This window comes from Entelurus aequoreus, linkage group LG25, assembly GCF_033978785.1.
Source record: "Entelurus aequoreus isolate RoL-2023_Sb linkage group LG25, RoL_Eaeq_v1.1, whole genome shotgun sequence".
Lineage (NCBI taxonomy): Eukaryota > Metazoa > Chordata > Actinopteri > Syngnathiformes > Syngnathidae > Entelurus > Entelurus aequoreus.
In genome coordinates this window covers 37,957,757-37,972,563 of record NC_084755.1, presented here as the reverse complement: position 1 = coordinate 37,972,563, position 14,807 = coordinate 37,957,757, and the positions used below count along the sequence as shown (strand labels likewise).

The 14,807-nt window shown below is 34.9% G+C and overlaps 1 protein-coding gene across 4 annotated transcripts in view; it reads left to right on the top strand.

Annotated features, from left to right (window-relative positions):
* The first annotated feature begins 4,133 nt into the window (after window positions 1–4,133).
* LOC133642270 (zona pellucida sperm-binding protein 1-like) overlaps window positions 4,134–14,807 on the top strand; it is a 15,996-nt gene continuing 5,322 nt past the window's right edge. For 2 of the 4 annotated variants that reach the window (XM_062036371.1, XM_062036370.1), the window contains exons 1-8: window positions 4,134–4,413; window positions 4,486–4,604; window positions 8,438–8,558; window positions 10,006–10,137; window positions 11,818–11,981; window positions 12,090–12,160; window positions 12,220–12,329; window positions 13,788–13,971. In XM_062036371.1, coding sequence (XP_061892355.1) covers window positions 4,233–4,413; window positions 4,486–4,604; window positions 8,438–8,558; window positions 10,006–10,137; window positions 11,818–11,981; window positions 12,090–12,160; window positions 12,220–12,329; window positions 13,788–13,971 — 1,082 coding nt within the window. In that variant the 5' untranslated portion in view covers window positions 4,134–4,232. Of the gene's footprint in view, window positions 4,414–4,485; window positions 4,605–8,437; window positions 8,559–10,005; window positions 10,138–11,817; window positions 11,982–12,089; window positions 12,161–12,219; window positions 12,330–13,787; window positions 13,972–14,029; window positions 14,169–14,807 lie in introns of all 4 variants that reach the window. The other 2 variants (XM_062036369.1, XM_062036372.1) reach the window with 2 other exon arrangements.

The window sequence follows — 14,807 nt, the reverse complement described above, 5'->3', positions numbered from 1 at the left end:
GTGTGCACAATGACGTCACTACATGATTCTCGAAGGATTCAAATTGTGTGTGTTTACTGTTTGTAAATGTTGAAATGTATAAAAATAAGGTTTGTATAAAAAGAAAAAAGAAAATAAATAAATATATATAAATATATTTAAAATACTCTACAACAATTTTTTTAAAACTTTTGATGCAACCAATATTCATGCAATGAATTTTTATCACATAAAATATACTGAATTTCATGCACAAAATGTTTGTTTACACTGAATTTTTTCTGCATCCAAAATTTTACACTCAATTTATATACACTGAATTTTTCTGCACCATTTGTTTACACTGAATTTTAATGCACTGATTTTTTTTTATACACTGAATTTTTTTACACAGAATTTTAATGCACTCAATTTTAATGCACCAATTTATTAATTTTTTAACACTGAGCTTTTTTCCACTAAAATGTTTAAACTGAATTTTAAAACTGTATTTTGACAAACTCAATTTTTAAAAGCACAAATTTTAGCTCACAAATGTCTATTCAATAAAATTGTCAGGATGATTTTATTTTACAAAATTAACACGCAAAATCTTGGGTTACATAAATTGTCAACAAAAAGGTTTTGTTATAAAAAAAAATTTAGCTCTAAATGGTCAGAAAATCATGAAGAAAGTTAATTTGAAAAAAAAAAGTAGTTTTGAAAGTGTTCTGCATAACACAGTTAATACCATTTTCTTTTTTTCCTTTTGTTCTTTTCAAAAAGTATTAATTAAAAAAATAAAAATAGTATATATTTAAAAAACTAATTCAATTTTATTTATTTTTTTTTAGCTTCAAAGGGTCAGGAAATGTTTGTGAACATTATTATGCTCCAGGCAAAAACAATTCTACATAAATGTCGATTTATAAAAGTAAGTCCTACATTTTCTAATTGGCTTAATGGCTTACAATTATCAATCATATCTTGCAGAATGATTAAATCCCTTACATTTATATCTTTGTTAAAACATTTAAAGTGATTTAGGTAGCCCTTTTTGTCTTTTTTTTTTCCATATTTATTAATATTTAATACTATATCTATATTTTCTTTTTTCTTTCCTTGATGTTGAAAGTGCCTTGACTTTTGTGTGCATAAATGTATGTTTGTTGTGACAAGCGGTAGAATTAGATGGATGTTCAATAAAAAAAAAATAAAACAAATTGTGTGTTTAAAAATTTTATTAAAATACAGTGTTTTAAAATTCTACGTTTAAAAAATCAATAAATAAAAATTCAGTGTAAAAAAAAATTCAGTACCGTGTAGTACAGGATTCTTATAATGCAGTTTTACCTTGAAATAAACTAACACTATTGGGGGAAAAACAGCGCCCTCAACTGGTTGTAATGAGAGGCACATGACGTAATGCATAACATCCCGTGTATGGAGTGCCAAATGAGACAAAATTAGGGAATCTTTAAATACTGAAATGTGTCATTAATAAATAAAAATAATACTTAAATAAGCACATTTTTATTAAATGTGTCATTACTTTATTACATGTAAAATTACATTTAAATATTTAATAATTTAATGGATTATTGATTTCATTATTTCATGATTTAACTAATTTTGTCATGATTAAATTAATTGTTTTATTATTCAATTAATTCAATATTATGACACACGTACGTAATTATTTAAAAATGTATTAATTTGTTTAATTTTGTCCCTTTGGGTGCGTCATACAGGTGCAGTGTGTCCCTATTTTAATTTTCCTGAGGGAACTCTCCTGAAGGAATCAATAAAGTACTATCTATCTATTTACCAAAAGACCGGAAGTGCCCAATCTTTTTCCACAAAAAAAGGATCCATTTTTGTAGTTCTAACCAAATTTTTTTTTTTTAAAGAACTACAAAATGCAATTTTGGTATAAATTTTGTGTGAATGCTGGAGACCCAACGCACGCTGGCTCGATGGCATATATATATATATATATATATATATATATATATATATATATATATATATATATATATATATATATATATATATATATATATATATATATATATATATATATATATATATATAAAGTAAATAAATAAAAACAATATATTTAAAATATTCTACAAAATTAAAAAAAATTTAGCTCCAAAGAGGCAGAAAATCATGAAAAAGTTAATTTTAAAGAACATTTTTAAAAGTATTAATAAAAATAAATAAATACATAAATAAAAATAATATATATTTAAATTCTAATTCTAAATTTTGTATTTGTTTTTTTTTTTATTTGAAAGAAGTAAAATCATTTTAAAAGTGTTTTGTACAAAACACTTTTTAGCACTTTTTTTGTTTTTATTTAAAAAAATAAATTACATTAAATTAAAAAAAGAAAAAAAAGAAAAAAAAATTCTTAAAATCAAAATTCAACATTTTTGATTTTTGTTAATTTTTTTCTCCAGATGGTAAGAAAATTATGAAAAAAGTAAATTTGAAATAAGAAAATAGTTTTTAAAGGTTAACACACTTGTTACCATTTCCTTTTTTTCTGTTTTCTTTGTTTTTTATTTTTATTTAAAAATATAAATAAAGTAAATAAATAAAAACAATGCATTTAAAATTCTTTTTTTTTTTTTTTTTACTTCAAATGGTCAGGAAATCATGAAAAATGTTAATTTAAATGACAAAAATAGCTTTGAAAGTGTGCTGTACTGTGCACTTGTTACAATTTTCTTTGTTTCTTTTTCTTTTAAACATTTATATAAATAAATTAAAATAATATAATGAAATCCATCCATCCATCCATTTTCTACCGCTTATCCCTTTGAGGGTCGCGGGGGGCGCTGGAGCCTATCTCAGCTACAATCGAGCGGAAGGCGAGGTACACCCTGGACAAGTCGCCACCTCATCGCAGGGCCAACCCAGATAGACAGACAACATTCACACACTAGGGCCAATTTAGTGTTGCCAATCAACCTATCCCCAGGTGCATGTCTTTGGACATATAATGAAAATACACTACAAAATTAAAAACATTTCATTTGTTTTTGTTTTTTTAGCTTCAAATGGTCAGGAAATCATGAAAATAGTTAATTTAAAAGAAGAACATAGTTTTGAAAGTGTGCTGTACAACACACTTGTTACCATTTTCTTTTTTTCTTTTTTTATATTTAAAAAAAATTAATAAAGTAAATAAAACTATATATATATATATATATATATATATATATATATATATATATATATATATATATATATATATATATATATATATATATATATATATATATATATAATTTAAAATGCTCTACAAATTTATTTATTTTTAGCTCAAAATAGTCAGAAAATCATGAAGAAAGTTAATTTGAAAGTTAGTTTTGAAAGTGTTCTGTGTAACACATTTAATACCATTTTCTTTTTGTTCTTTTTATTTCAAAAAGTATTAATTTAAAAAAAAGGATATATATTTAAAAAACTAATTAAACATTTTTAATTGTATTTTTTTTTTTTTTTTTTCAAAGGGTCAGGAAATCATTAAAAAGGTACATTTGAAGGAAGGAAAAAGTTTTGAAAGTTTGCTGCACAACACATTTGTTAACTTTTTTTTCTTTTAAACATTTAAATAAATAAATAAAAATAATATATTTAAAAAATGAATTAAAATGTTTTTTTTTGGTTTTTTTTTAGCTTCAAATGGTCAGGAAATCATGAAAAAAGTTAATTTGGAAGAAGAAAATAGTTTTGAACTTAAATTTGTTACTATTTTCTTTTTTCTTTTAAATTTAAAAACAATATAAATAAAGTAAATAATTACAAAATAATATATTTAAAATACTCTACAAAATTCTGCATTTTTAATTTGTTTTTTTAGCTTCAAATAGTCAGGAAATCCTGGAAAAAGTTAATTTAAAAGATAAAAATAGTTTTGAAAGTGTTCTGTAGAACACACTTAATACCATTTTCTTTCTTTCATTTTTATTTTAAAAATTTAAAAAATAAATTAACATAATATATTGAAAATACACTACAAAATTCAAAACATTTAATTTGGTGTTTTTTTTTTTGCTTCAAATGGTCAGGAAATCCTGTAAAAAAGTAAATTTGAAAGAAGAAAATTGTAGTCAGCATTTCAGGGGTTAAAGATGAGCAGCTAGCAAGTGAAGTGTGCAGCAGCCTTCCAACCAATTAGCACTAATTGGGTGGTCATGTGACACCTGCCCATGCCACTGGAAAGTGGTGACACAGAGTAAAAACATTTGATCTGCGAGGAGATGAATTGCAACTTTGCTCACTTCTGTTTCATGTTGCTACTTTGGAGCGTTGCCCGCGGTCTGCGGGCAGAGAAGCGCAGGTCACGCAGGCAAAGACTGGTCCTGCCTCGAGTCAGCTGCTCCCACCGGGGCATAAAAGCAGTCTTTGGGTCAAAGGTCAACAACAATCCACGCGTCACAGGTGAGATTGTTGTGGAGTAAAAATGGAAAACTACACTTCTCCCAAAGACGGAAATGTTTGTGTTCATGTCAGACATGTCAGGGGCCACGGTGTCAGTGCCCCACCATGAGGGCCCCTGTGGGGTCCAAGTGAGTGGACTGAACAACCCGGTGGTCTTCAGCAGATATGACAGCTGCTACGCCCGAGTCCAGGTAAACAATCTTCCAGCAACAAGACTTTGGTCATCATTGGTGTCAAAAGCTTTTCTTTTATTTTACACTGAACTTATGTAATGGAATGTTTTTTTGTGCACTATTTTATTTTAATTTTTTTTTACTTTTGATGCAACCAATATTTATGCACTGCATTTTTATCACATAAAAATATACTGAATTTAATGCACAAAATGTTTGTTTACACTGAATTTTCTGCATCCAAAATTTTACACTCAGTTTATATTCACTGAATTTTTCTGCATCATTTTTTTACACTGAATTTTAATGCACTGATTTTTTTTATACACTGAATTTTTTTACACTGAATATTAATGCACTGATATTCTTTGTGTTTTTTTTTACACTGAACGTTTTTACACAGAATTTTAATGCACCATTTTTTTTAAACTTTTGATGCAACCAATATTTATGCACTTAATTTTTATCACATAAAATATACTGAATTTCATGCACAAAATGTTTGTTTACACTGAATTTTTCTGCATCCAAAATTTTACACTCAATTTATATGCACTGAATTTTTCTGCACCATTTTTATACACTGAATATTTTTACACTGAATATTAATGCACTGATTTTTTTTGTACACAATGTTTTTACACATAATTTTAATGCACTCAATTTTAATGCACCAATTTTTTAAAAACTTTTGATGCAACCAATATTTATGCACTGAATTTGTATCACATAAAATGTTGCACTCAATTAGTATGCACTGAATTTTTCTGCACCATTTTTCTACACTGAATTTTAATGCACTTATTTTTTTCATACAATGAATTTTTTTGCACTGATTTTTTTTATACACTTCATTTTTTTACACTGAATATTGATGCACTGATTGTTAGTTTTTTTTTTACACTGAACGTTTTTACACAGAATTTTAATGCACTCAATTTTAATGCACCAATTTTTTTTATACTTTTAATGCAACCAATATTTATGCACTTAATTTTTATCACATAAAATATACTGAATTTCATGCCCAAAATGTTTGTTTACACTATGACGTAATGCATAACATCCCGTGTATGGAGGGCCAAATGAGACAAAATTAGGGAATCTTTAAATACTGAAATGTGTCATTAATAAATAAAAATAATACTTAAATAAGTACATTTTTATTAAATGTGTCATTACTTTATTACATGTAAAATTACATTTAAATATTTAATCATTTAATGGATTATTGATTTCATTATTTCATGATTTAACTAATTTTGTCGTGATTAAATTAATTGTTTTATTATTAAATTAATTCAATATTATGACACACGTAAGTAATTATTTAAAGATGTATTATTTGTTTAATTTTGTCCCTTTGGGTCCGCCATATAAGTGCAGTGTGTCCATATTTGTGTTTACTGAATTTTTATCACATAAAATGTTACACTCAATTAGTATGCACTGAATTTTCGTGCACCATTTTTCTACACTGAATTTTAATGCACTTATTTTTTTTCATACAATGAATTTTTTTGCACTGATTTTTTTTATACACTTAATTTTTTTACACTGAATATTGATGCACTGATTGTTTTAGTTGTTTTTTTTTACACTGAATGTTTTTACACAGAATTTTAATGCACTCAATTTTAATGCACCATTTTTTTTTTACTTTTGATGCAACCAATATTTATGCACTGAATTTTTATCACATAAAATATACTGAATTTCATGCCCAAAATGTTTGTTTACACTGAATTTTTCTGCATCCAAAATTTTACACTCAATCACTGAAAGTTTTTACACAGAATTTTAATGCACTCAATTTTAATGCACCAATTTTTTTAAATTTTGTTTTTACACTGAACTTTTTTTTTCCACTAAAATGTTTAAACTGAATTTTAAAACTGTATTTTGAAAAACTCTGTTTTTAAAAGCACAAATTTAGCTCACAAATTTCTATTCAATAAAATTGTCAGGATGATTTTATTTTGACAAAATGAACACGCAAAAACTTGGGTTACATACATTTGTCAACAAAAAGGTTTTGTTATAAATACAAATTATTGGGATTATGAATCTTTTGGGCATTGAATGATTCGATTCCCATTCCTGGGGTGACTATTCAATTCAGAATCGATTCTCCATTCAAACCAATTTTTGCAATGTATAATAATAATAATAATAATGATCAAACCTTTTTGTTACAGGTTAGAAAAGCTCCTTCTGGTTACATAAAGATGGCTTAAAATCATATTTAAAAAAATTGATTCTTGTGAATTTATTTTTTTAATCCAGCTTTAAAAATTTAGAATCTATATAGAATGGGGTCGAATAGAAATCGTGACGCGGATGTGAATCGATTATTTTGTGCACCCCTGCAGATGGCTAGTGGGCAACTGGCGTGCTGATCACTATCTTACAACTAACACGCTAATTCAGGGGTCACCAACGCGGTGCCCGTAAGGACCAGATGAGTAGCCCGCTGGCCTGTTCTAAAAATAGCTCAAATAGCAGCACTTACCAGTGAGCTGCCTCTATTTTTTAAATTGTATTTATTTACTAGCAAGCTGGTCTCGCTTTGCCCGACATTTTTAATTCTAAGTGAGACAAAACTCAAATAGAATTTGAAAATCCAAGAAAATATTTTAAAGACTTGGTCTTCACTTGTTTAAATTCTTTTTTTTTTTTTACTTTGCTTCTTATAACTTTCAGAAAGACAATTTTAGAGAAAAAATACAACCTTAAAAATGATTTTAGGGTTTTTAAACACATATACCTTTTTACCTTTTAAATTCCTTCCTCTTCTTTCCTGACAATTTAAATCAATGTTCAAGTAATTTTTTTTATTCTTATTGTAAAGAATAATAAATACGTTTTAATTTGATTCTTCATTTTAGCTTCTGTTTTTTCGACGAAGAATATTTGTGAAATATTTCTTCAAACTTATTCTGATTAAAATTCAAAAAAATTATTCTGGCAAATCTAGAAAATCTGTAGAATCAAATTTAAATCTTATTTCAAAGTCTTTTGAATTTTTTTTTCAAATTTTTGTTCTGGAAAATCTAGAAGAAATAATGATTTGTCTTTGTTAGAAATATAGCTTGGTCCAATTTGTTATATATTCTAACAAAGTGTAGATTGGATTTTAACCTATTTAAAACATGTCATCAAAATTCTAAAATTAATCTTAATCAGGAAAAATTAGTAATGATGTTCCATAAATTCTTTTTTTAATTTTTTCAAAAAGATTCGAATTAGCTAGTTTTTCTCTTCTTTTTTTCGGTTGAATTTTGAATTTTAAAGAGTCGAAATTGAAGATAAACTATGTTTCAAAATTTAATTTTCATTTTTTGTGTGTTTTCTCCTCTTTTAAACTGTTCAATTAAGTGTAAATATCATTAATTGTTAATAATAACATAGAGTTAAAGGTAAATTGAGCAAATTGGCTATTTCTGGCAATTTATTTAAGTGTGTATCAAACTGGTAGCCCTTCGCATTAATCACTACCCAAGAAGTAGCTCTTGCTTTCAAAAAGGTTGGTGACCCCTGCGCTAATTGCTATCTGACTGGTGCGATAATTGCCATAATTTACAACTGGCAGGCTACTTGCTAACTTAAGAGCATGCCAGATGTAAGGTGACGACTGGCGGGAGTGCCAATCGGCGGCTGACTGGCGTGGGGAATGTATTTATTTAGTTGAAGTCTACAGTAAACCCCCCGTGCAGTACCACTGCAGACCCCCAGGGGCAACTGAGAACCTGTTCAAGACCTAATGACCAACTATTCCCCAACAGAATGAATCAGTGGTAGAAATGTGTAAGACTTAAGACTTACCTGCTGCGTGACTTTCAACCCCACAGGGGAGCAAAGTGGTGGTCTCTCTGCAGGTGCAGCTGACAGGAGAGGATGGATGGTTCCGGGTCCACGTCAGCTGTCCTCTGAGGGGAAGCTCCAGGGTCAGGACGCCACCGTCGCCTCCTGGTGAGTGCAGAAGAGCGCATTCACTCCTGTACCGTGGTTAATAATGGTGTACCGTGGTTAATAATGGTGTACCGTGGTTAATGATAGTGTACCGTGGTTAATGATAGTGTACTGTTGTTAATAATGGTGCGCCGTGGTTAATAATGGTGCACGGTGGTTAATAATGGTGCACTGTGGTTAATAATGGCTGTCACGTAAAAACATAATGAAGGTAAAACCATAAATAATAATTGTGTACCATGGTTAATAATGGTACACCGACCACAGTCTGACAATAAAAAAGGTCCCACACGTACAGTCCGACAATAAAAAAGGTCCCACACATACAGTCCGACAATAAAAAAGGTCCCCAACGTACAGTCCTACATTAAAAAAGGTCCCCCAGGTACAGTTCGACATATAAAAAGGTGCCACACGTACATTCCGACAATAAAAAAGGTTAATAACGGTGCACCGTGGTTAATAATGGCTGTCACATAAAAACATCATGAAGGTACACCATAATTAATAATAGTGTACTGTGATTAATAATGGTACACCGACCAAAGTCAGACAATAAAAAATGTCCGACATATAAAAAGGTCCAACACGTACAGTCCGACAATAAAAAAAAAAGGTCCCACACGTACAGTCCGACATTAAAAAGGTCCCACACATACAGTCCGACAATAAAAAAGGTCCCACACGTACAGTCCGACAATTAAAAAGGTCCCACACGTACAGTCCGACATTAAAAAGGTCCCACACGTACAGTCCGACATTAAAAAGCTCCCACACGTACAGCCTGACAATAAAAAAGGTCCCACATGTACAGTCCGACATTAAAAAGGTCCCACACATACAGTGCGACAATAAAAAAAGGTCCCCCACGTACAGTCCGACAATAAAAAGGTCCCTACGTACAGTCCGACAATAAAAAAAGGTCCCACACGTACAGTCCGACAATGAAAAAAGGTCCCCCACGTACGGTCCGACAATAAAAAGGTTCCCCACGTACAGTCCGACAATAAAAAAAGGTCCCCCACGTACAGTCCGACAATAAAAAGGTCCCACATGTACAGTATGACAATAAAAAAGGTCCCACATGTACAGTCCGACAATAAAAAAGGTCCCACACGTACAGTCCGACAATAAAAAGGTCCCTACGTACAGTCCGACAATAAAAAAAGGTCCCACACGTACAGTCCGACAATGAAAAAAGGTCCCCCACGTACGGTCCGACAATAAAAAGGTTCCCCACGTACAGTCCGACAATAAAAAAAGGTCCCCCACGTACAGTCCGACAATAAAAAGGTCCCACATGTACAGTATGACAATAAAAAAGGTCCCACATGTACAGTATGACAATAAAAAAGGTCCCACACGTACAGTCCGACAATAAAAAAGGTCCCATACGTACAGTATGACATTAAAAACCTTGCATAAAACCCACATTTTCTTCCCACAGTTCCTGGTAGGTGTGACGTCCACAAAGACCTAAGAGTGACATGTGGGCAGCAGAGAATGTCGAAGGCTTCCTGCTCCAGTCGAGGATGTTGTTTGGACTCACGGGACCAAAGCTGCTACTACAAACTGACCGGTAACAGTCCTCTGCTTTTATTGTCCTTTGGGTTGGACGTGTCCGATATCATCCAAAAAGGTGTATCTAAACGGCGATACAAGCAGTCCTGTACATCAAACTAGTGCATTTTTGGAAGAGTGAACCTGTGCCGGTACTCATCCCTGATTAGTTTCTTAAGACCAGGACCTGTCGGGCTCATTGTTGGGCCGCAGCAGTACTCGGGTGTAATACACTTTTCCACCACTTGTGGCAGTAATGACTAGGGATGCACTGTAACTATTATAAATACCGTTTCAAAGTCCTCAATAATGCCGTGACGTGTGACGTATCAAACGGAAACTTGAGTAGTTTTTTTCTGGTGTTAGCGTTGGTTGGGTCTGTAAATAAACTACACCTCCCAGAATCCTCTGCCCAGCGCGGGAACGGCAACGCCCTAGGCAGGAAGTGACACGTGTTTGAGTGGTCGTAGATAACATTTCTAGGTTTTTTTGGACATGAAATGTGTCAATAACTGGTTGAGTTATGTTGCTAACGAGCCCAAGCCAAAACAAAACGTTTTTGGCGGAGGTAAGAAAGTCTGCTTTCTGCAAAACAAAGCGCGCCACTTTGGTTTCCGAGGCGACGCAGAACCAGCCGGTCTGATCGCACCGCACGGCGGTAAATCACCCCGAAAAATGTTCAACGTGGATAATACGAGTAAGCTAAAAAGCTACTTGGAAAAACTCGATGTCGCTTCATTTTACACACTATGGCAGGGGTGTGACTTTTTGACTTGGGGGGCCACATTGGGCTAAAAATTGTATATTTATATAATGTAAATATAATTGGATATAAATAGTATGTGAATGTTTGACTCCTACCATGTTTACTTCCATGACAACCTCCTTTTTAAAGTTGTGCAATCAGAAATATCAAGCAGGGTTGTGTGTGACCATGTCTGTTGACATTTTGTGTTGGTTGCAGTTTTTTTTTGCGCCATGACTAGGGAAGGTTGTTTGCATTGGGTCATATAAGTACATTGAGTGAATAATTAAAGCTCCTTGACCTGAATTACTCACGTCGTCCACTTGACGACAACAAAATGTCGGCTTTAAAGGCAGTCTTTTAAAGTGAATGCAATCTCTCTGCGGGCAAGTTTTATTTTATCTATCTATCTATCTATCTATCTATCTATCTATCTATCTATCTATCTATCTATCTATCTATCTATCTATCTATCTATCTATCTATCTATCTATCTATCTATCTATCTATCTATCTATCTATCTATCTATCTATCTATCTATCTATCTATCTATCTATCTATCTATCTATCTATCTATCTATCTATCTAGACGTTTCGTGGACCGTAGTTTGGACACCAATGCACTAAAGCCTTTTTAACCAAGATTTTTTGGGGGTATATACAGTATACCGCACTAATATTGTACCGTGGCCCTAACATCGCGATACCATTACACCCCTAGTAATGACGATATCAAACAGAAGTCTGGAGCTAAAGTCTTAGAGAAGCTTCTCAAGCCCAAAAATTATGACTAAATTGGTGAAGCTATTTTTATTTGCACTTAATTTGACAGTTTATTCATTATTAATTTAGTTCAGGGTTTTTTCAACATAATTGACCCTTGCTATGCATACATGGTTTTTATAGCAAAAAAGGACACTTGGACTGACTTCCTGTGTTGGCCCCTCCTCCAGCTTGCTCCCTGGACGGACACCTTGTGTTCTCCGTGAAAACCGACCTACCTGTGGACCCCAGGAGCCTGATGGTCAAAGATCATCCGCGGTGCGTCCCCGTGATCGCCACAGCAGACACCGCAGTCTTCAAGGTCCAAGTTATGGACTGTGGGATGAAGACCAAGGTTAGTAAATCTGTGGCCGTAGTTACTCCCACTGAGAAACTCCTGGATCTGGTGCCTGCATTTTCTTGAACAGGATTTTAAATAAAAGATACTTTTGCTTGCCTTCAGGTGATTGGAGATGTCGTCGTCTATGAGTTAGAGGTGGAGGAGCGAAGTAGAAACCAGAGTTCTCCGGTTAGGTAATTGACCGTCCTTGCTTTGAGGTCGGAGCTGCTGACCCACTTAAGTTCCTTTCCAGAGTCCAGGTGGAGTGCGACTACCAAGCGGCCGACGCGGTGAACTTCCCGACCAACCCGCCGCCTGTGGTCGCTGTCGGATCCATCCGAGTGCAGATGAGAATCGCCACAGGTCATAAAAATGTCTTTGAAACCTTAGACTGGGACTAGTCAACTGGCGGCCCGCGGACCGGAGTGGCGTCGTTCCCGGGCCGCTAGTTGAACGTCCATTAATAGTGTTTTGGAATGTTTCATATTCATCAAACGTCCATAGAAAACTCAAGTCTTAATGATTTGGGATTTTAAGTAAATCAATCAATCAATCAATCAATATTTATTTATATAGCCCTAAATCACAAGTGTCTCAAGGGGCTGCACAAGCCACAACGACATCCGCGGTTCAGCGCCCACATAAGGGCAAGGAAAAACTCACAACCCAGTGGGACGTCGATGAGAATGACTATGAGAAAACTTGGAGAGGACCGCAGATGTGGGTAACCCCGCCCCCTCTAGGGGAGACCGGATGCAATGGATGTCGAGTGGGTCTGACATATTAGTTTAGTTAGTTTTGCTAGTTTAGCTAGACTACGGGTGTTACTCAAGGTTCCATCTTAGGTCCTCTCTTTATTTGTTCGACTTCTTTAGTTAGACTAGTGGTGTTCCTTAAAGTTCCTTTTCAGGTCATCATTTGTTCAACTTCTTTACTTAGACTAGTGGTGTGCCCCAAGGTTCCATCTTAGGTCCTCTCTTTGCCATCTTTTGTTCAACTTATTTGGTTAGACTAGTAGTGTTCCTTTTCAGGTCATCATTTGTTCAACTTCTTTAGTTAGACTAGTGGTGTTCCTCAAGGTTCCATCTTAGGTCCTCTCTTTGTCATCAATTGTTCAACTTCTTTAGTTAGACTAGTGGTGTTCCTCAAGGTTCCATCTTAGGTCCTCTCTTTGTCATCTTTTGTTCAACTTCTTTGGTTAGACTAGTGGTGTTCCTCAAGGTTCCATCTTAGGTCCTCTCTTTGTCATCTTTTGTTCAACTTCTTTGGTTAGACTAGTGGTTTCCCCCAAGGTTCCATCTTAGGTCCTCTCTTTGTCATCTTTTGTTCAACTTATTTGGTTAGACTAGTGGTGTTCCTTAAAGTTCCTTTTCAGGTCATCATTTGTTCAACTTCTTTAGTTAGACTAGTGGTGTTCCTCAAGGTTCCATCTTAGGTCCTCTCTTTGTCATCTTTTGTTCAACTTCTTTGGTTAGACTAGTGGTGTTCCTCAAGGTTCCATCTTAGGTCCTCTCTTTGTCATCTTTTGTTCAACTTCTTTGGTTAGACTAGTGGTTTCCCCCAAGGCTCCATCTTAGGTCCTCTCTTTGTCATTTGTTCAACTCCTTCAGTTCTACAAGTGGTGTCCCCCAAGGTTCCATCTCAGGTCCTCTCTTCTTCTTCACAATTTGGGTTATTTCACTCGTGGCCCGTGAGTTGATTTCAAAAAAGCACTTCCCTACGAATAAGAGTGCGGTCCCCAGATGATCTTTGACTAAATCTAGAAATGTGACAATGGAGTTGAACATTCCTGCCTTGGCCTGTTCTCTTTTGCTCCTCCAGATGCAACTTTCACGTCTTTCTTTCCTGAGGACCAACTGCCGCTGTCCCTGCCGCTACGTGAAGCGGCGTATGTGGAGGTCTCCATCGCGCCGCCATCGCCAGACCCCGCCCTGTCCCTTCAAGTACGCGACTGCTTCGCTTACCCGGCATCTCGACATTCCGTGTGGACGCTTCTCTACAATGGGTGAGGTTAGTGAGGTGATACTGGTCCACTACTGCTGATATCTTGACTTCCTGGGTAGGTGTCCCAACCCACTGGATGACTCCAGGAGTTCTGTGCCTGTGGACCATCGGGGGGAAACACATTCTCATTCTCAGGTCAGGAGATTTGATGTCAAGACCTTCGCCTTCTTGGATGGAGGGCAGCCCAGTGTGGAGGAAGTAAGCAGCATGATGGGATGCAGTAGATCCACTCTTCATCACGATTATCTTATCTTGCTTCATGAGTGTTATTACGATCCAAGACTCCCAGCCAACCATGAAAACCCGCAGATTGAACACATCCATAAAAAGCCTAAGTCGGAGGTCTTGGCAACTATGGCGGTGCGCCAGTTGGTGGCTAGTGGCTGTAGAGGGGGTGTCAGTTGGCAGATAGCTGTTATCGTGGGGCGCTAGTTGGCATTCATGGCTTAGCGGATATGGCAGCCAGCGGTCATAGCGGGGCGCCAATTGGCGGTTATGGCTCGGCAGCTATGGCTGGGCACTACTTGGGGGCTAGCAGCTATGGCGAGGTGCCAGTTGGCAATTATGGCGGGGAGCCAGTTTGCAGCTAGCAGGTATCGGAGGCCGCTAGTTGGCATTCATGGCTTGGCGACTATGGTGGGGCGCTAGTTGGCAGCTAGTGGCTGTGGCTGGGCATCAATTGGGGGATAGCAGCTATGGTAAGGTGCCAGTTAGCAGTAATGGCGGCACTGAGGTTGATGGTAATGGTGGTGCTCAAGTTGGCGGTTATTGCTTGACGGCAAAGGCGGGGCGCAAGATGGCAGCTGGGGCGCCAGTGGTTAGGTGCTTGTTGGGAGC